This window comes from Acomys minous (genome assembly GCF_964271855.1).
Source record: "Acomys minous genome assembly, chromosome: 17".
NCBI classification, from domain to species: Eukaryota; Metazoa; Chordata; class Mammalia; order Rodentia; family Muridae; genus Acomys; species Acomys minous.
This window is the reverse complement of record NC_140500.1, coordinates 48,862,066-48,883,213: the sequence shown is the minus strand read 5'-3', so window position 1 is coordinate 48,883,213 and position 21,148 is coordinate 48,862,066. Positions and strand designations below refer to the sequence as shown.

At 41.5% G+C, this 21,148-nt stretch overlaps 1 protein-coding gene across 1 annotated transcript; it reads left to right on the top strand.

Moving 5' to 3' along the window:
* The first annotated feature begins 2,395 nt into the window (after nt 1-2,395).
* KBTBD8 (kelch repeat and BTB domain containing 8) lies at nt 2,396-14,918 on the top strand. The gene is made up of 4 exons (XM_084766611.1): nt 2,396-2,704; nt 3,272-3,482; nt 7,302-8,416; nt 11,663-14,918. Exons 1-4 carry the CDS (start codon nt 2,689-2,691, stop codon nt 12,124-12,126), a joined length of 1,806 nt encoding a protein of 601 aa, XP_084622737.1. The 5' UTR covers nt 2,396-2,688; the 3' UTR covers nt 12,127-14,918.
* Nucleotides 14,919-21,148: the final 6,230 nt, after the last annotated feature.

Below are 21,148 nucleotides of genomic sequence, written 5' to 3'. Positions count from 1 at the left end.
AAAGAAAATTAACCAAGTGTCTCTTAAAGAGGTTTAATAGGATTGAAAGAGTTGTTGATTAGGAAGGACAGAATGATTAGGAAGGATAGAAAGGCCTGAAGAGGACAAGAGCCCTGCAGGAAAGCCAACAGAGTCAACTAACGTAGACCCACGGGGCCTTACAGAGACAGAAGCACCAACCAAAGAGCATCATGGACTGGCCCCTGGCCCCTACACATATGCAGCTGATGAGCAGGTTGATCTTTTAAGCTTCGTTGTTTTGGGGTAAGCTGAGCAGGTGCTGCCTATGACCTGGACTCTGTTGCCTGCTCTCCATCACCTCACCCTAACGGGGCTGCCTGGCCTGGCCTCAGTGGATTAGGAGGAGCTCCTCACTAATGGGATTTGTGTGCTGGTGGTGGTGGGGGGGCTGGGGCACCTCCCCTTTTCTGAGGACAAGGGGGGAGGGAGGATGGGGGAAGAGTGTAGGAGAGAGGGATGGGGAAGAGAGGGCTATGATCGGGATGGAAAGTGAACATATAAATTAAAAATGAATTAAAACAAGAAAAGAAAAGATAGTTTACAGGGTGAATATCTACCCAGCATCAGTGCATTAAAGGCTTATCAAAAACCTAAAAAACTTCAAAAAACAAAAAAGTTCTTGGTTAAATTTGAACTTCAGTTAAACAGCCACTAGTATTTTATTTGCTAAATCTATACTGAGAATCAATGCCATTTCTCTGAATGCCCTCAATATCGTAAGCAAAACAATTTTACTAAACTGAATACATGAAGAATGCAAATTCAAAGTTAGAAGTAACAACAAACGAAGTCAGATTCATCAGGTAAAGGCTGCGGGGGTAGGCGCGCCTTCAATGTTTTCATACGCAAGGGCTGCGAGTGACGTCCTTACTCTCCAAGCCTCAGGAAGCACCCAGTCTCATTAATTCACACAGCAGTATAGCACTTGGAACTTTACATTTCTAGCACACTTGGGGAATAAAACTCAACTATTTTAAATCATCCCCACTCCTTTTCAATCATAGATGAAATTTCATGACCCTTTATTAAGGTCAACTGGAGTTGGAGATGCAGCTTCCTTGGGGGTTGGTACTGGTTTAGTTTATAGCTATATAACAGACACACAAATCCTAAACTGCTTGATCCTTCTAAATCTAGGAAAGTTACCGCTGTGGACTAAGTCTGTCTCTCCACTAAAGCTTCCTCTCTCTTCACTGATGCAAAGGTCTATCCCCAGTGTTTGCTCACTTCCGTTTTACATCCATTTTCAGTTTTTTATTTAAGTTTCTATAATGTGTTAAAGCATCCCGTTAGATGCCAGAAACGGGATGAGGAAATCAGAACAGATCAACAAGGGGCTTGTGGAGATGGCTTAGGGATTGAAGTGCTTGCCACGCCAAGTGTGAGGACAGGTGTTCGAATCCCCCCAGAACCAAACCTAGAGCCAGAGACTCTCCAGAGCAAGCTGATTAGAGAGATTAGCCATACGCCTGGCCTCTGGGTTTGATTGAGAGACCCCGCTGGTAGAAAACCACCCATGTAGGATTTCCAACATCAGTTTCGGGCCTCCACATGCATGCCACCAGCAACGCGGGCCCGCCCTCCCCCACTATGTACGCCGACACATGCAAAAACACACTTACAAACGAACATCAAAATGGAAGAAGAAAAATATAGGTCAACAATAAAATCTCTGCCTTCTTGCCAAAGACTGTGAAGTAGACCGAATGCCGGCTGTTACATGCTAGGGTAAAGGACTGTGTGTTCATGGCTTGGAAGAGCTTGTGTGAGAGAGCCAGGATTTCAGCACAGTCCCTAGGTGCTCCAGGCTCAGCCTCTCGCCAGCATCTCTCCACAGGAAAGTCAGAGACTCCTCTCCATTGTCAAGAAGCCCAGGGGAAATCAATCATCTGAGTCTCCCTCTATGGCCCCTGTACTCTCCATCGTGACAGGTGTTTCCTGGGTGTGCTATAAGGGCAAGCCAAGTGGATTCAGGTCCTGAGTGGCCGTGCAAAAGCAGGGCATGTGTCTAAGGCGATGCAGTTTCAAGTGGGTGTCACAGGTGGCTCATCAGAGGCCTCCTGATATTTTTCTTTTGGGTGGAGTGTCTTATTTTCTTTGCATTTTTGGATAACAGCCCTCTTGACCATTTCCAACTTTTCAGAGTTTCATAGTCCTCACGCAGAGGTGCGTTTTCATACTGGAATCTAGTCACGGGCAGGGATTTTGAGGTATGAAGGAAATTGTTTTTAAAACGGAGTCGAGACTAAGAGAGAGGCCCTAGCCAGGGAAATTTGCACTACAAGAGCATTTCTTACCTCGTGCCTCAGAGTGACAGCGCTCCTTAGCCAGAGAACTACGTTTCCCGGAGGGCGCTGCGCATCTCACGGGCACAGGCGGGCGGGCTCGGGGAGCTACCTCCGCCTAGCTAGCCAATAGGAACGCCCGCCTTGGGCCTCTTGCCCGAAAGGAGCACGCGGGAACGGGGGCAGTAAAACTACATTTCCCGATGCGCAGGTGTTCAAATCTTGACCAATCAGCGCCAGGTATTTCGAGGCTCGGGGAGGAGCCGGCTTGGTTTGCCATCCTCATTGGCTAGGAGGCTCTTCGTAGAGCCGGAACCCGGGAGCGAGCGAAACGCAATGACATTTCCTCTTTAAATAACCGGAGCCGGGGCCCCTCGGAGAAATGGCCGCGTCGGCAGGTGGGTGGCGTGGTGCGGCCGCGGCTGTGTCGGTGGCGTGAAGCAGGAGCGCGGGCGCCGGCCGCCGGCCGCGACCCGAGAAGGCCGCCGTATAAGGCGGGAGGGGACGATGGAAAGCCGGCGGGAGCGGAGGCGAGGATGAATGGGGAGGAGGGCGGTGGGCGGCGCGCCGGCGGGGATGGGGCGTCTGGGTACCGGCCGCCCGCGAGGCGGTTGAGGGGTGCCCTGGCGGTCGCCTCGGTCGCGCTGCCCTCGGGAGCCCCCCCCCCCCCCCCGCTCCGCCGGGAGCCGAGTCCCAGCATGCCGCCGCCGCTGCTGTCGCTGCCGCCGGCTCGGCTGGCTCGCCTCAGGCGCTCCGCGAGCGCGACGGTCCGGGCTCGCCGGGCTCCCGAGGAGCGCGCCGGCCTGGGAACTTGTCCTCCGTTGTTGGGTTCTGGGCTCCCAGAGCTCTTGCTTAGACGCGGGCGTTTGTGTAAGGGGTGGGGGCTGAGGGGTTGGGTGGGGGGAGAAGCCCACGACGCCGTAACTGGCTTCGAACTTGTTGTGGTTGTACGATTTTTCTCCTAGATTTAAGTAAGTCTTCCCCGACACCGAATGGGATTCCATCTTCAGACACAGCCTACGATACCATGGACCCCTTCCATGCTTGCAGTATTCTTAAGCAACTCAAAACAATGTACGATGAAGGACAGTTGACAGACATCGTAGTGGAAGTGGATCACGGGAAAACATTTTCCTGTCATAGAAACGTTCTTGCGGCAATCAGCCCCTACTTCAGGTATGACGACGGTAGAAACTTAACATTACTTATCCATACCAGACTCCCGTTCGCCTCCAGTATTGCCCACTTGGTTTTGATATACAGAGTTGGGACAAATAAATAAAGGCAAATAATGCGTTTATTTTCCGAGAGCGGATAACAGGCCTTGTCTTAATAATGAACCCTCGTTTTGAACTGTGAGATTCTAGGGTTTTAAGTTGGTGGACCCCTGTGTAAGAAGTGTTCCTAATATAGATGCTGTCAGGCACATGTGAAATTTAAGCTCAGTAACTAAGTTACACTAAAACATGTGAAGTCCACAGCTTGTGCATGTGGCTGGGGGCTGCTGTATCGGGCAGCGTAGAAATACAGGGTTTCGATCATTGCAAGTTTTATTAGAGAAAGATCTAGAATTTATTTTTAAATATTCATGATGTGATATGTATATTTTTAATATATAACATTGTTTAGAGTTTAGAACATAGGAACCTGTTCATTTACAAGTAAATTAGGACTTAGTCGATTGTTTTAATGCCATGGAGTTTTGTAGAAAGTAGTGAAATAAAGTAAACGAAATAGAGTTTGTTTCTGTCTTAGTTTCCAAGGTTCCAAGAACTATTTCATGCTTTTTCACGTTCATTTTTAGTTTACTTTTATCATAAAATACTGAAAAGTGAAAAATTTAAACGTGCGTGTAATTTCTTACTCTAAGGGCAGGTGATTGGGATAGATAGTTTTCTACCTGAACATACGTTTTTTTTTTTCAAGTGCTCGCTTCTGAAAGCCCTTCATCATTCAGACGTTCATGAGTGATAGGGAGAGTCTCCTGCCAGCCACACTCTTGCTTCATCTCTCGAGGCGCTTATCAGGCACATCCCCCTGTAATCTTGCATTCACTTCTTGTTGCTCTTTTTCAGAATGCTGCGTTCAATTTAGTTCCTTCAGCCCTGATACTTAAAGCCATTTAGACTTGCCCTGGGTAGGTCACTGAACTACCAAGTATTAATTATCATAGGAGAGAAAGCCGAAAAGAAAAAAGATTGAACACGTATAGCTCAAGTTTGGCCTGGCAGTGGAAACCGCTGCTCCTAGCCGACTGTGCGTTTGAACATATGGCACAATTCCTCCTTACCAAAGTCTGAGTGAAGCCTTCTTAATATGCATTGTCTTCTGTCATCTTAGTAGTCCTTATCCTTATCCAGTTATTACAACAACACAAAACAAACCTCGAGTGAGTGATTCCTAAGTCATTCAAATGGCAGATAGACTTTATTCTAAAATTGGACTTTTTACTATGTGAGACTATAAGAACAAAAATAAGCGAACTTCATTAAAGTTCTGTTTAAAAAAAAAACCCAAACTATATAAATTATCTTTGAATAGTAAGAAAATAAATTGAAATTCAAAGTAAAATTTTTTCATTAAAAGCTTATTCTCTAGATGGTACCATATAAATGTCATGTATAATTAAAATTGGATTTGAATGCCTACACAAAAGGAGTATGGTTACAGTAGATTTTAGTTTCTAAGAAGTTAAAAATGCTTGGAAATATTTCTGAACACACCATTCACGTAAGGATGTTGGTAGAGACCAAGAAACTAAGTTCTTGTTTCCGGACAAAAGTTTCTTGGCTCTCCTGCTGTGGGAATCTCAGAAACCACACTTAGTAATTTCCAAGCTTTGCCTTTCAGGTGAAAGAGTTAGGACAGCTAGAAGCTTGACCTGGCTCCTTCCTGATTCAGCACCTTTTCAAAATTAAAATGCAATGATTATGAAAAAGATTACTACCTGGAAGTTTGTGGGAGGACGTACTCCCACTGCGTTGGAGACATGAGGAGCCTGTGAGGGAGCTCCTCGAGGCGCCGGGCTCCTGTGTGGCAGCCCAGCCTGCTGCAGGCAGGAGTGGCTCCGTGATGAAGGGACATGTGGTGCTGTTCTCCCTTGGGAGTCAGTCTCTACCTAATGACCGGCTGTATTTTTCTTGTTAATTGGTAGCTGTATAGGTGAATCTTTCAGCACCTGAATTGAAAACCAGCTCAAACATAGGAACATTTTATTTTTAGTCAGATGGTACTATTAAACCTAAAATTTATATTATTGAAATAAAAAGATACATAGTCTAAACACCAAGCTGGGCCTTTGTAGCCTCAAGGTTTCTTATACTACATATTAAAATCTCATGTATTGAGTGGCTCAGTGGTTAAATTACTCTTGCAGAAAACCCAAATTTAGTTCTCAGCACCTGTATCAAGCCACTCACAACCACCTGTGACTCCAACTCCAGTTCTAAACTCTGCAGGCATCTGCTCTCACGTGTGGACAATCCTACACACACACACACACACATAGATACAGATAAAAAGAACAAAAATCTTAAAAAAAAAAAAAAAGGCCCTCGTGTATCTGATGGGGCCTTCAAAGGTGTCTGCCCACTTTCCCACTTAGGATATTTTTCACAGCATAACTGAACAAGTTTAAAGTATCTAGATCTCGCACACACTTTTAATCCTACCATTTGGGGCAGAGGTTGTGGCATTGCTGTGAGTTCAAGGCCAGCCTAGTCTACATAATGAGTTCTAGGACAATCAGGGCTATGTAATAAGACCTTGTCTCAAAACAACAACATAAGTTTCTTTAGAATGAAACTTTAAAGAAAGGAAATGATGTTTAAAAATGGGTAATACTTAGAAGTCCCAGTGTTTTATTTGCATAGTATTTGGGAAACAAAGTTCCATAAATATACTATTTGAAAAAAGAACAAGGCATATTAACCCTACCATACATTTTTGGTATAGATATAAATATCTAGGATACAGGAACATTAACTGAGAAAATGAAGTATCTCTACTAAGGAAGAATTTTCAGTGCCCAAGAGTAAGTAAAGTGGCCTTTTAATAGATGTAGGTAAAAAATAAGTACCTTTGAAGAATGCCATGCTCTTTCTGAGATGAAAATTGACTTTGTGTATACAGATTCCCACGCATTTTTTACTGGACCATCCAAGATTTCATTAGACTGGCTCAGGGTGCTTAGGCCTAATTTTGCTGTCTTGGTGGTATCTTGAACTTTTTCTGGGACGTGACAATTTAAGGTTCATTTAAGGCTAGAAGCTTGGCTAGGTGCTCCAAGGACAGTCAAATCTGATGTTTGTCACTTGTGGTTTGCTTTCTTACCAGTATTCTCCTTTTCCCATAGTTAGCACAGGAGAACGGAATCCTGCCCTCTCCCTCCACTTCTTATGTGAGCTCTTGGGTGAAACTGAGGAACCCACTTAGCACAAGATGTAGTTAATAAGAGACACCTATAAGAATCTTAGTAATTTTATGTGCACAGAGGGATTTTTGTAAGAAAGTGAAGTCCACACAAATGATCAAAACTTGATGCATTTATGTCTTTTGGACAAAGAAGAGTACATTTGTCAAGGAATGTCAGGGCAAGAGGCTAGCTAGATTAAGGCAGTACTTGCAGGGATGTTACTTAGGGATGCATGGGCTGGGAGGAGCTGTAGAAGTACTTGAAAGACAGTGACCTCAGAATTTGTTTATTCAGGCTCATGGCAGCCACAATTACCTAGTTTCTCTGGTGATCAAGGCCACCGTCCCAAAAGAGTCTCCATGGCTTGCTGCAAGAGGCCACATGGCCCTTCTGTCAGCTTTAGTTCACCGGGTGATTTCAGCTGAAGCAATCTACCACAAGGTGGAATGGCCCCAGGAACAGAGCTTTTGGGAGTAACTAGGTGATTGGTTTTCAGAAGGACTTATCTGTGGGATAGCGTTGAACTTCGAAAGATTCCATTTGCAGTGCATATAAAATATCAACCACTTTTTCTTTCTTAGATCCATGTTCACTAGCGGCCTTACAGAAAGTACCCAGAAAGAAGTTCGAATCATCGGTGTGGAAGCTGAATCAATGGACTTAGTATTGAATTATGCCTATACCTCTAGAGTTATTCTGACGGAGGCCAATGTTCAAGCCTTGTTCACCACAGCTAGCATCTTCCAAATCCCCTCCATCCAAGACCAGTGTGCTAAGTATATGATTAGTCATTTGGACCCACAGAATTCTATTGGGGTCTTTATCTTTGCTGATCATTATGGTCATCAGGAACTTGGAGATCGATCAAAAGAGTACATCCGTAAAAAGTTTCTGTGTGTCACCAAAGAACAAGAGTTTCTCCAGCTGACAAAAGACCAACTCATAAGCATACTAGACAGTGACGATTTGAATGTCGACCGGGAAGAGCATGTTTATGAAAGCATTATACGGTGGTTTGAGCATGAGCAGAGTGAAAGGGAAGGACACCTTCCAGAGATTTTTGCCAAATGTATACGTTTTCCTCTGATGGAAGAAACATTCATTGAGAAAATTCCGCCTCAGTTTGCACAGGCCATAGTCAAAAGCTGTGGGGAAAAGGGCCCATCCCACACCAATGGCTGTACACAGAGGCTTGGAATGACGGCTTCCGAGATGATCATATGCTTTGATGCTGCACACAAACACTCAGGAAAGAAGCAAACAGTGCCTTGTCTAGATACAGCCACAGGGAGAGTGTTTAAACTATGCAAACCACCAAATGACCTAAGAGAAGTTGGGATTCTCGTGTCACCAGACAATGACATTTACATTGCAGGAGGGTACAGGCCAAGCAGCAGTGAGGTCTCCATCGATCATAAGGCAGAGAATGACTTCTGGATGTACGACCACTCCACCAACAGATGGCTAGCCAAGCCATCCTTGCTTCGAGCCAGAATAGGCTGTAAACTCGTATACTGCTGTGGTAAAATGTATGCAATCGGAGGGCGTGTTTATGAAGGTGATGGAAGAAACTCGCTCAAGTCCGTGGAGTGCTATGACAGCCGGGAGAACTGCTGGACGGCCGTTTGTGCCATGCCAGTCGCGATGGAGTTCCATAATGCTGTGGAGCACAAAGAAAAGATCTATGTTTTACAGGGTAGGTGACAAATGACTATTCAGAAAAGGTCACATGCCAAGGATGGCTTACTTAATAACAGTAAAGCAAGTAGCACTGCCTAGTAGTTAATACTTTTGGTTTCTTAACTGTAAACTATGTTAAAACATTCTCTCTTAGAGGTTCAAGGCCAAAAATGTTTAAAATTTTAAAATATTTTTAAGCTACTGAAATGGTCCTCTTATAAAGTATTTTTAAAAACAATCTAATAAGTAATAGTTCAGCTATTACTTATTGATTATTTGAGAGCATTTTAAAAGTCTAAACAATAAACAAGGGTTAATCATACCTGGCTGTTTTTTGTTCAATAACATAATCAAGGGATGTGGCAACTACTTTTTTATGGAACTTACTGAATGATTTACTGAAATAGCTATACTATTTACCAAGGAGCTTTTTCCCCCAAGATTTATTTTTATTTTATATGTATGAGCATCTTGCCTGCACTTATGTCTGTGCACTATGTGCATGCAGTGTCCAAGGGAGCCAGAAGATGGTGTCAGATTGCCTGGAACTGGAGTTTTAGACAGCTGTAAACTGCCATGTGGGTGCTGGAAACTGAACCCAGGTCCTCTGGAAGAGCAGGGCAGCAGATGCTTTTAAACACCGAGCTAGATTTCCAGCTCTACTGGTTTGTTTGTTTTAACTTTTATGTATATGGGTATTTTGCCTGAACATATTTATGTACCATATACATACTTAGTCACTGCAAAAGCCAGAAGAAGGGAACTAGGGTTACAGATGCTTGTGAGCTGCCATGTGGAAGCTGAGCCTTGAACCTGAGCCCTCTGAAAGAGCAGCTTAGCCACTTAGCTCTTAGCCACTGACCCACTTTCTAGCCCTCTCAAACAGTTTCAGTAGTTATGAAACTTAATTCCAAAGGCTTGAAATTCAGATCCTAGCTTTTCTTTTTTTTCTTTTTTTTTCTTTTTTAAAAATTCTATGCATATGAATGCAAGCCAGACATTAACATTGGCTGTCTCTCTATTGCCACTGGTTTTTTGGTTTTTTTTTTTTGTTGTTGTTGTTGTTGTTTTTGTTTTTGAGACAGGCTGTCATTGAACTTGGAACCTACTAATTGGCTTGACTGGCTTCCTCCAAGCCCCTCAGGAACCTGACTTTCTCTGCCCCCTTTCTGCTGGGGTCACATATGTGCCACCATGCCCTGCTGTTTTGTTTTGTTTTATTTTTTTGTGGACCCTGGGGATCTGAACTTAGATCCTTGTGCTTGTATTCTAGCACTTTACCCACTGTGCCATCTCCCCTGCCCCCTATACTTTTATTAAATGTTTAATATGCTGGGATTTTGAATGCAGTGTAAGTAATGCTAAAATCCTTTTTCATTTACTGTGTTTCTTAATGGATTATATTCAATGATTTTTATATGACTAATAAATCAGGAACAATGTAGGTTTTTATAAAGATACACAAAATATTTTTAAACCCTATCCCATTTTTTAAAAGATAATATTTGCTCTAAACCTGTGACTTGAATTTTCTCAGAGATGCCTGGACATGTTTGCTTTAAGTTGCTTATTAATTCTGTAAAATTGATTAAGTCATAGTACTGTCTGGTACTGGATTTTAGTTAAATGAAAGCACAGCATGATTTGGGCTTATCTTTGCAAAAAATAAGAACAGGTGTATAACTCACTCAATATGGTTATATCTCATTCAGTGTGATGAGTGATGAAATCTCTCTCTCTCTCTCTCTCTCTCTCTCTCTCTCTCTCTCTCTCTCTCTCGTCTTTGTGTGTTACTGGACAAAAAGTTTATAGAGATAATTTTAAGGCTTTTCATTGGAGTGTGGGGAGCTGTATATTAATGTATATGTAAATATTGTAGCAAAACAGCAGTGACTTAATAGAATTTCAGGACCAGAATGAATAGTTTTTAACCAGAGGTTGTATTTTATATAAGAGAATCTGTGGTCCTGAGAGCTTTTTTACTTGCCTATCATTGGTTTTAGTTTATTACAGAGGAGTTGAGGTTTGTTAGATTAGGTGTTCTTTATAAGAAGTTTGTAGAGAACTGGGACATGTAAAAGGTCTCACCTCCCATTTTCTCTCTCAAGAATACTGTAACATGTGAGTCAGTAAGGATAGGCAATGTGTAAGCAAAAGCTGGCTTAAATAAAATTAGAGTTGAAATGTCACTGTTATTAAGTAGGTAATTTATTTTATAGATGAGAATATTCCATATTTAGAAGAGTTTAAGGGAAGCCTTACTTAGAACCCAGTATTCATTTCTAACCTAAACAAAGCCTCATTTATAACCTGATTAAAACTGTTGAAGAAGGTTATGTCTTACAGGTTGAGATCCCTAATGTAAAGAGCCAATGTTTTGAAACGTGAGACTTTTTGAGAACACTGTTGTGGCTCTACACATGGAAAATTCCTGACTTTATGTAATAGGTCACAGTCTGTAAACACAGGACTGAAGATATTGTAGTGTTTATGTTTTGACTTGAAGTAATCCCCAAGATAATATACTGTCTATCTGCAGATACTCTAAAATATGAAATACTTAGAGTTTCAGACACTTCAGATAAAGAATGTTCAACATGTTCTACTTATAACTGTTGTGGTATAAATTTAATCTGTCCATAGAGTTGATATTGTTATCACAAAGACATCATACAATGTTCCCATTAAGCTGGCATGGCCACCCCTGCCTGTAATTCCAGCTCTCTGGAGGGTGAGGTAGGAGGATCTTAAAAGTTAAGGCCAGCCTGAGCTCAGGCTGGAGACCTTCTCGAAAAACAAAACAATGTTATATCACTAGCAAGATCTTGTGAACATTGGCACTTTAATTCTTACAGACATTTTCCTATTGACAGTCTGCTCAGCACACACCTCCTTTTATTGTTAGTTTAAATGGTTAGTGAATCAATATCAGTTTCATAATTTGTTTTGAAATTCATCTTTGCTTTATAACAACATCATGTAAACTCATCAGTAACCCAAAAGCACAAATGTAAACAATTTCATAATCAAGTAGCACACACAGATGTCATGGATTTTTATGGTTAAGTTGTATGTGTGCATGTTGCCTGCCTTTCTCCTCCCAGGTCATACAACCCAGTGCAGGTGGACTGTACTAGTACTGTTACTTTGTATATGATAGGAGGCAGATATTTGGAAAACTTAGTTTTCAGAAGTTAGACTCAAAGATGCAACCAAACATGAAAACTTATATATTTTTTTCTCCCCCCCCCTCCCCCCTTAGGAGAATTTTTCCTCTTCTATGAGCCTCAAAAAGACTACTGGGGATTTTTAACCCCCATGACTGTGCCTAGAATCCAGGGCTTAGCAGCTGTGTACAAAGACTCCATCTACTACATAGCTGGAACCTGTGGAAATCATCAGCGTGTGTTTACTGTAGAAGCCTATGATATTGAGCTAAATAAATGGACTCGTAAAAAGGACTTTCCATGTGACCAGTCTATAAACCCATACCTTAAGCTGGTACTTTTCCAAAATAAACTCCATTTATTTGTCCGAGCTACTCAAGTGACTGTTGAAGAACACATCTTCAGAACCAGCAGGAAAAATTCTCTTTACCAATATGATGACATTGCTGACCAGTGGATGAAAGTGTATGAGACCCCAGATCGGCTGTGGGACCTTGGCCGCCATTTTGAGTGTGCTGTGGCTAAACTCTATCCTCAGTGTCTTCAGAAAGTTCTCTAACAAGTAGCAGGCCTCAGCACATCACTGGCATCTCATACTAAGGAAGCGTGTTTAGGAAGTGCTGTCAACATTGAAGAAGACTGAGAGAGTTTTGTATACAGAAATGGGTGCTCATAAAGATTGTGGTATGGGGAGGGATTTGCTTTTACCTTCATGACTTTTTCATTTCAGTAAGGAAAGGTAATAAAGTGCAATTATCAGCATTTTTCCACCCCTTACATAAAAGTATCATTCTAGAATTTTGTGATAAATAGTTGCTGAGAAACCAGGTGAATCAAGACAACTATGCACTCCTAAAAAGCAGTTAGAGTATTCCTGGGTAGAGGCGTCCAAACTGGTTAACATGACTTTTATTTTAAATACGGGTAACAATATGAGGCAATATCATTTATTTAGCTGTGATCTCTCTAACACAGAGAAGCACTAACTTAGATCCTCATTCTTAACTATTTATATCTATTTACATATATATTTTTGTGTACTGTTTCCAAGTGTACGAGATTTAAATGTGCTCCGTCCATGGACTGAAGGAAAACTCAGTCTCGGAATGAACTTTAGTCAGATTGTTTCATATTTCTCATGTAACTTTAAGTTAAGCTAAAACTTTAAAGTGGCAGTTTTCTGTCCATAACTTTTTCAAGTGCTAACACTGTCTCATTTCTTAAAATCCCAGAAAGGGCTCAGATTTGCAGATGACTGGTGCTTGTATAAGTTAATTCATGTGTAGTTAAGTTGGTTTAAATGGTTTATGAGTCTGTGTTTATCTTCCAGATTAGCATGCTGGTTCCATGGCCATGGCACTTTACCTTGTGACTCCACGAGGTCTGCTGTTTGTGTGATAGGATATGGCCGATGGCCGTTGGCCTAACTGGATTGAGTTTCACAATTCCAAGTTTGCACTAACACGGGCTGTTTTGTTGCCCAACTTCCTTTTCCATCCTCTACCTGTCCAGCCATTGTTGGTATCGTGAAAGCTAACTTATAATGTGAAGTTTCATGCCATTTTAAAATTCTGTTTTCTAGAAACAAGTGTCTTGCAGTGGTCTAATAATTTAATAGCTTATAAGGTTCATATTACAGTTCCAGCCTCTCTTTATTTGTTGCACTCAACAGTGATATTTGTACACTGAAGGTGATACAGAAAGAAGGATGGGTGAGTGAACAGAGCCATGGGCTTCTTTACTACAGGTACTAAGGCGGCGCTGTTCATATTTAACTGATAAGTAGCTCACAGCTAGGAATATTGACATGAAGGACAAACCAACTCCTTTTTTACCTAAGGTGGGCATTTAGATCGATAACATACTCATTGCTATGCCTCCTATAACAGATGGAGATTGTTACACAGAAGGTCCGAGTCTATCCTCAGTCAGAACAGCTTGATTCTCTTGAAAACTGGCATGATTTGTATTGAAAACAAAAACAAATCTTGCACAAGTTGTAAGGTGATACTGTGAAACAAATTGAAAGCATTGCCTCTTGCATCACATACCTCCTTTTCCAGAAACTTTCTAGACTGCTTTGCAAAGGGCCTACAAGTAGAGATAGTTCTCTGTAGCAGGAGTTCAAGTGGACAGCATTCACAGGATGAGCGTGGATGTGTTCTACACAGCCGGACATGTAGTTTCTCCTAACCTCTTTGTAAACTTTGTCAACCAATGGTTTTTTGGTGGTGTTTTTTTTTTACCTCTAGTTTGTCTTATGTGTTCGTTTTGTTTTGTTTGCTTCATTTTGTCTTAGGGTTATTTCTATGATTTATTTTAATTGCATTATAGTTTTGCATTGCTAATGAGAGGGAAATAATTTTTACAAGAGATATCCATGTAATTTATTTTTGAAAGCTTTGTTGAATATCTAAGATTTCCTGCCACTTTGACAATCTCTGTGTTTAGGAAAATGCATTACTTGAAAACAAGACATAGAACATTGAGTTAGCAATGTACATGTACCGTATAATGTATCAGAGAACAACACACTGTGGCTCATTCTACACTAGATTTATTCTGTTGGTCTGTACAACAGTGAGTCCTTTTGTTATAACAGTGCATATTGAGGGTATCATCTACGTTTAGTGTGTCAAAGCCAAGGTTTAGAATTTGTTATGGGAGTAGAGTATATATTGAATTTTGTATGAAGAATATTTGTTTACATTACATAGCTGGGATATTTTGCCACTTTTAAAAATGATTTCAGAAAAGGTCCTAGGAAATTAAGATTAGTGATAATGTGTGGGTTTATTTGTAGATATTTAAGGTACATTTTCATAGTATGAGAATATAAGTAAAAGGCACAATGGCTACCACAGGATTAAAAGATCTAACAAATGCCAATCCCACTTTAACTATGTTTCTGCATTTGAAGAATGTACGTAGCACTTTTCCTATAATTTTTACACAATGAAAACTGGGCTAGATGTAACTGTTGTAGGAAAGAAGAAATTATTTATGTCGGTCTTTGATTCTTGTTATCCTACAAAGTTGATATGTAAGCATCAGGTTGATTTCATTGGTGCATGAGGAAAAGTGGTTGTGGTCTGTAAGGAACCAGAGTCCCATGTAAAGAAGTGTAAAATGGCATTCAATATTCAGTGCTCAGGTATGTAGTAAGTACTGTAGTCCTATGGGGCAAATGTGTAGATATTTTTAAACATTTTGCCGTAATTGCACAATTTTTTGCATTTTTACCTGTCATTGTTTCTTGTAATAAAACCTTTTCTGATTGAAAACTGCCAGTGTTGTAAACTGACTTGAAGAATGACTTTTGCAAAATTAAAATTCAGTGAAAATCTCAAACTATCTCATGTCATGGTAGAATGAAATAATATTTTAACATATTAAACATCTGACTGTGGTATAACCTGAGCTAGTATTACCAATAACTCCTTTTTGTTTTGTATTTCGAGACAGGGCTTCTCTGTGTAGCCTGGCTGTCTGGACTCGCTCTGTAATCCAATAACTCCTTTATTCTGGTTGTTCTAGCCCAACATGCCGGCCATGTCTCTCTTACATCCACTTCTTATCACACCCCAGAAAATCCTCTTGCTCTCTGGAGCGTCCCCATACTCTGTGTACCACTTTTCACCATGTTACCCTAGTCTAAGCCTGTCCTGTCTGCCTGTGTGCAGTTGCCACTTACCACCCTTGACCCCTTGTATCTGTGTCCTCCACATAGTTGAGTGGTTCTGAAGTCATGGCAGTGGCCCTCCGCGCCAATGCGTCTCACCTCCGTGTGGGAGCCGAGCTCAGCTTCTTCCCACTATCTGCTGCCCAGCACTCTGTTGGACCTCGCTGCAACTCCTTGAAGCCACTGCATTCTAGCCACACTAATCATGTTGTTTCTCAGGCCAAGTATCTCCAGCGTCAGCGCCTTTAGCCTCGCCATGTTCTTGATCAGAGAAGGTCTCACACTTACCTTTTCCAGTCTGGATTAAAATAACACCTTAACGGGCTGGAGAGATGGCTGAGTTGTTAAGGAGCACTGTCTGCTCTTCCAGAGGATTGGGATTTGAGTCCTAGCACTCTCATACAGCTTACAGCTGTAACTCCATTTCCATGTGTTCTAGGCTCCTGGGGCATGAGGTACATGTGTGAACACACAAACACATTTAAAAAAATTTTTAAATAACAACTTGCTAGAGAAACTGTCCTGATTCTATTTTCCAGGTCCTGTCTTTCTGCCTATTTCTTCCTGGTCTATTTTTCATACATCTTTCCTCTTATCAAAGCATGAAGTCAAGTTTTGTTTTTGTTTTCTTAATCACTACTCCATTTTTAAAGTCTTTTTTTTTTCTTTTCTTTTAAGATGCATGCTTATTTCCCTGCATGTGTCTTAGTAGGACACATTTGTTCAGGTGCTACGGAGAGGAGAGCATCAGATCTGAAACTGGCGTTAGAAGGGGCTGTGAGCCACCCTGTGTGGGTGCTGGGACCTAGTGAAAGAGCAGCAAGCACCCTTGAGCACTGAACTATTTCTCCAGCCTCTACTCCTGGCCTTCAGACTGATGCCATATGGTTGGTATTAAATAAGTGTTGACAGGAAGGAGTGAGTTCAGTTTGGCCTTGGGGCATGCTGAGAAGGGATAGGTCTGGTGTTTCAGAAACAGGGCCAATTGAGCTGGGGGAGGTCATGGAAGCACTCCGCATTTTCACTTCTTCTGGGTCCTGTTCCCCCACCACTGTGTTAAATACCTAATATAGCTTATATCTACTTCTCATCCAAGCAGAACAGTTTCTTACCCCATCTGCTCTATTCTATTACACTTATAAGCCACCAGTATGGTTTCCGTCCCTCAAATAAGTTTCTAGAAGAGACTTATCAAAAATTATGGTATACTTTTTACCTTTGGTGTAGAGTTTACAAGTGAAACCACTGACCTGACACTCAATTTTTGAATGTTACCTGAATTTCTCCAAAATATATGGGAATATTCTATTTGTATATTTCTTCTTGTATGGGTTTTATGTCTTTCAAAAGATGCACCCATTTCATCTACATTGTCAAATGTGTGGCATGGACTTGTTCATAGTATTTTTCTTACATTGGAATTGGTGTTAATCACCCCTCATTCGCTTCTGATGCTGGTGTATGCATGTGTGTGTGTGTGTGTGTGTGTGTGTGTGTGTGTGTGTGTGTGTGTGTGTGTGTGTGTGTGTTGGCTTGGGTTTTGTGATTTAAATATGGACTGTTGCCCTGTAACTCAGACTGGCCGTGAACTCTCCATCTTCTGCAGTGCTAGGGTTACAGGCTTTTACTGCCCCATCTGCCTTTTCCAAATAATTGTTCTTATTCTGAAGTCTTTCCTGACTAAAATTAAGAAAGCTTGTGGATTTAATTTGTCTTAGCTTAGTTTATTTTCATCCTTTAACTTAATCTGGCTGAGTATATGCAAAATAAATTTCTCCTAGGCCCTTTACAGCTGGGATCTTCATATGGACCTTGGAAGTGGCTTTGTTTACATTGGTGTTTTTAGATCACTTATATTTATAGTAGTAGTTAGTGCTTGTTATTTCTATTTCCCACATGGTTCCTTTTTCACTACTTTTGCACTTGCTTTAGTTTTAACTGAGTATTTTATATCCTTGTCTCTCATTTTAGCCAAGCAATTATATCTTACATTTCCTCCCCAGTGGATACCTTGGATTTCCAGTCTTTGTTTTTAATCTGATCCAAGGTCCTGTTTGGTGCCATGGCACTTGAGATGTAGTACAGGTACCAACAAGTAGGGTTCCTGATTGGTCCTTTCCCTTGCTGGCATGGCTGTCAGTTTTCCTGAGATTATTTACCTGTAATACGCTTTTAACTACTGAGTATGTTTTTATTATTTCTACCTCAAATAGCTATCCTTTTAGATAACTTTATAAAAAAAAAGATTCACCTTCATATATTCCTTATGAGAGAGGGTACATTTCTCTGTGTAGATAGCTTTCTGCCCTGTATCAATCTGTTTGCCCAGATAACTTTTTAATGGACATTGTGTGCGAGGACAGGTCCACAAATAATGGATTCCCCCCCCCAGATATGTTTTTCCCCTTTGCTTGGTAGGATGATTTTGCTGGATCCAGAAGCCCAGGTTTTGTTTGTTTTCAAAGTGACTACATCTCAGTTATTTAGTGGACCTCTGTGTGTTGTTTTTCGATTTGTTTTCCTCTGATCCACCTTCCGTTCCCTGGCTGCTGCCAAACCCGTTGAATCCCTCTCCAATTAGAGAGTAGGGTGAGAGGAATACTATTCTGTCCGTGTTTAGCAAGCTCGGTGAAAGGATTTGTTCCTAGGAAACAGGCTCTGGTGTTTCAGAATCATTCCTCCTGGCCTCTTAGGCAAGATTCCTTCTCAGATCTTTGACAGAAGGAGCCCCGACCCCTTGCAGGATTCTAGAGGGTAAAATGCACAAAAATGTAGGGGCCCCAGAGAATAAGAATGGAGTTCCTGGGAATTTGCTCATTTGAGTGAACCTCTTGAAACCTACCAAAATATCCATTTAAGAATTCTTTTTTTTTTCCATTTAAGAATTCTTACCAGTTTACGGTTCTATCTACTTCAGGCCTAACTAACCAGAACCTTATCTGTGGTCCTCTGGATCCACAGTGCTAGCTGCTCAGGTGACTAAGGAACCAGTACCTTATCTGTGGTCCTGTGGAGCCACCGTGCTAGTTGCCAAGGTGACCATGTAGCCAGTACCTTATCTGTGGTCCTCTGGATCCAAGTGCTAGCTGCTCAGGTGACTAAGGAACCAGTACCTTATCTGTGGTCCTCTGGAGCCACAGTGCTAGTTGCCCAGGTGACTAAGGAACCAGTACCTTATCTGTGGTCCTCTGGAGCCACAGTGCTAGTTGCCCAGGTGACTGAGGAACCAGTACTTTATTTGTGGTCCTCTGGAGCCACATTGCTAGTTTCCCTGATGACTGCTTGGAAGCCTGACTTCTGCGGGTCCAGGAAAAGTGACTACAGTTTGAGTAGCTTTTCTTTCCATCTCAGTGCTGAATGTAGGAGTCCCTTCTATAACCTTGTGTTTTTGTGCTGGTTGAATGAATCAATTATTCTTTAAGTTCTTACATACTTTATGCCTGCTTATAAACATCTGATGTATTTCGCAGTAAAAAAAAAAAAACCTATAAAACATGTCAACATTCTTACTCATTATCAAGAATCTTCTTGTCATTTTCATGTTCATGGAGTTATTTGACGTACCGTTCAGTGAATGTGAACTCTCACAGTTCAAGATCTCAGTTCTCTAGGACCAAATTGAAATCATATGATATGATTTAATTAAATTCATCAGTCATGAATTTCTTTAAATTGAAATTACGGTGTCATCATTGAGATTATTACATTTATATGAAGCTTTTTCCATTGGCTAGTATGTTAGAAAAATAAGAGATTTAACCAACCCCTTTTCTTCTTTTTCTATTCCAAAAATGCGTACAAAACTATGGTTTGGCGTACAAACCACCATAATAACCACCAACACATGGAAACTCTGTAATGTTTAACTGTTTTCTGGGCTGTGTTATGAACACAAATTACAATGTCTTTGGTGATTATGGACAAATCACTTACCTTTCTGAGATTCCTTTTCTCATGCATAAGATAGGCTAATGTAATCCATCTTAGGAGGGTTTTGTGGGAAATGGACATTTGAACGTTTCTCACAGTGTCTCTTATGCAGTGAGTACTCAGATGTTTTGTTGCCTTGTCCATAACAGCACCCTGTCTTTTGGACACACTTATGGCTGAGTCTATCTGTTACAGCAAATACAGAGTGCATGCTGATGAGAGCTCTAATGGCTTGGGCTCTGGTTGCACCCATAAGCACGCGTGAAAACAATTTTCACAGTTACACAGTCACACAGTTCTCACTTTCATTTCTGGACTGTGCGTTTTGAAAGGATTTAAATTGAACAGATGGTATGTAAGACAAATTTATACAGGGTTTGTAACCTCTGTCTCTAAAATAAAAATAAGACTGTTTTTGCTTATTCATTTTTAAGTATTGGAAAGGGCTTGCCTTTTGGCTTGTTTTAGCCAGGTATGTTGGCAAGTCCAGGATTAGAAGGCTACCTTCATTTCAGACCTTCTTGGGGTAGAAAGTAGGGACAGAAAATAGGATCTGCAGTTCACCATGCTGGAAATCAAACATGCCAGGAATGCATTCTACCACTGAGCTGTACCACAGCCCCTTCTGATCTTGTTTTTTTAAACTATTTTTTAAGTAATTTATTCAGATTACATCCTGATTGTTATCCCCTCAGTTGTATCTTCCCATTCCCACCCTCCCTCCCTCTCCCGTCATATTCCCTTCCCCTAGACCTCTGACAGGAAGGGACCTCCTCCCCCACCATATGACCATAGCCTATCAGGTCTCATCCAGTAGCCAGCTTCCTCTTCCCCTGTTTACCACTAGGCCTTCCCACCAAGGGGAAGTGATCAAATTGGGGGCACCAGAGTTCATGTCAGAAACAGTCTCTGCTCTCCCCACAACCATGGAGAATGAGCTGTCCATTGGCTAGATCTGAACCCAGAGTCTAGGTTTACTGCATGCATTGTCCTCGGTTGGTGCAATAGTTTGTGTAGCCCCCCTGGGTCCAGATACTCCAGCCTTGATGGTCTCCTTATGGGGATTCTGGACCCTCTGGGTCCTTGCATGCCCCCATTCTTCGGTACCACTCTCACCTGGAGTCCAGCAACAAGTCCCAGAGTCTGTCCTGATCCCTTGCTGAGTGGAGACTCTCAGAGGACATCGATGTTGGGCTAATATCCACTTAAGTGAGTATATGCCATGAGTGTCTTTCTGGGCTTGGGTTACCTCACTCAGGATGATCATTTCTAGTGCCATCCATTTGCCTGCAAATTTCAAGATTTTTAATAGCTGAATTGTATTCTATTGTGTAAATATACCACAGTTTCTTTATCCGTTCTTCAGTTGAAGGACATCTAGGTTGTTTGCAGATTCTGGCTATTATGAATAAGGCTGCTATGAACATAGTTAAGCAAATGTCCTTGTTGTTTGGTGGAGCATCTTTTGGTTATAAGCCTAGGAATGGTATAGCTAGATCTTGAACAGAACACCAATACTCAGGCTCTAAGATCAACAATTAATAAATGAGACCTCATGAAACTGAAAAGCTTCTGTAAGACAAAGGACACTGTCAATAGAACAAAATGACAGCCTACAGACTGGGAAAAGATCTTCACCATTATACCTGTCAGAATGGCTAAGATAAAAAACTCAAGTGACAGCACGTGCTGGCAAAGATGTGGAGAAAGGGCAACACTCCTCCATTGCTGGTGGAAGTGCAAACTTGTACAACCTCTTTGGAAATCAATCTGGCGGTTTCTCAGAAAATTGGGAATAGTGCTACCTCAAGACTCAGCTATACCCTCCCTCCCTTTTTTAAAGGTATACATCCCACCATGTAAGCTTGGCCCTGACCTAATTTAGCCCCACTACTATACTGGGGTTAGAAGTCTAACATAAGAGTTACGATTGCTGACAGGGAGGCTACCATTTAGTACGTATCATCTG

What these genes read in the sequence shown, in the direction of transcription:
- KBTBD8 (XM_084766611.1), top strand. An exon ending in GCAATCAGCCCCTACTTCAG is followed by an intron (nt 3,483 to 7,301) that starts GTATGACGACGG and finishes TTTCTTTCTTAG; the next exon opens with ATCCATGTTCACTAGCGGCC. An exon ending in AAAGATCTATGTTTTACAGG is followed by an intron (nt 8,417 to 11,662) that starts GTAGGTGACAAA and finishes CTCCCCCCTTAG; the next exon opens with GAGAATTTTTCCTCTTCTAT.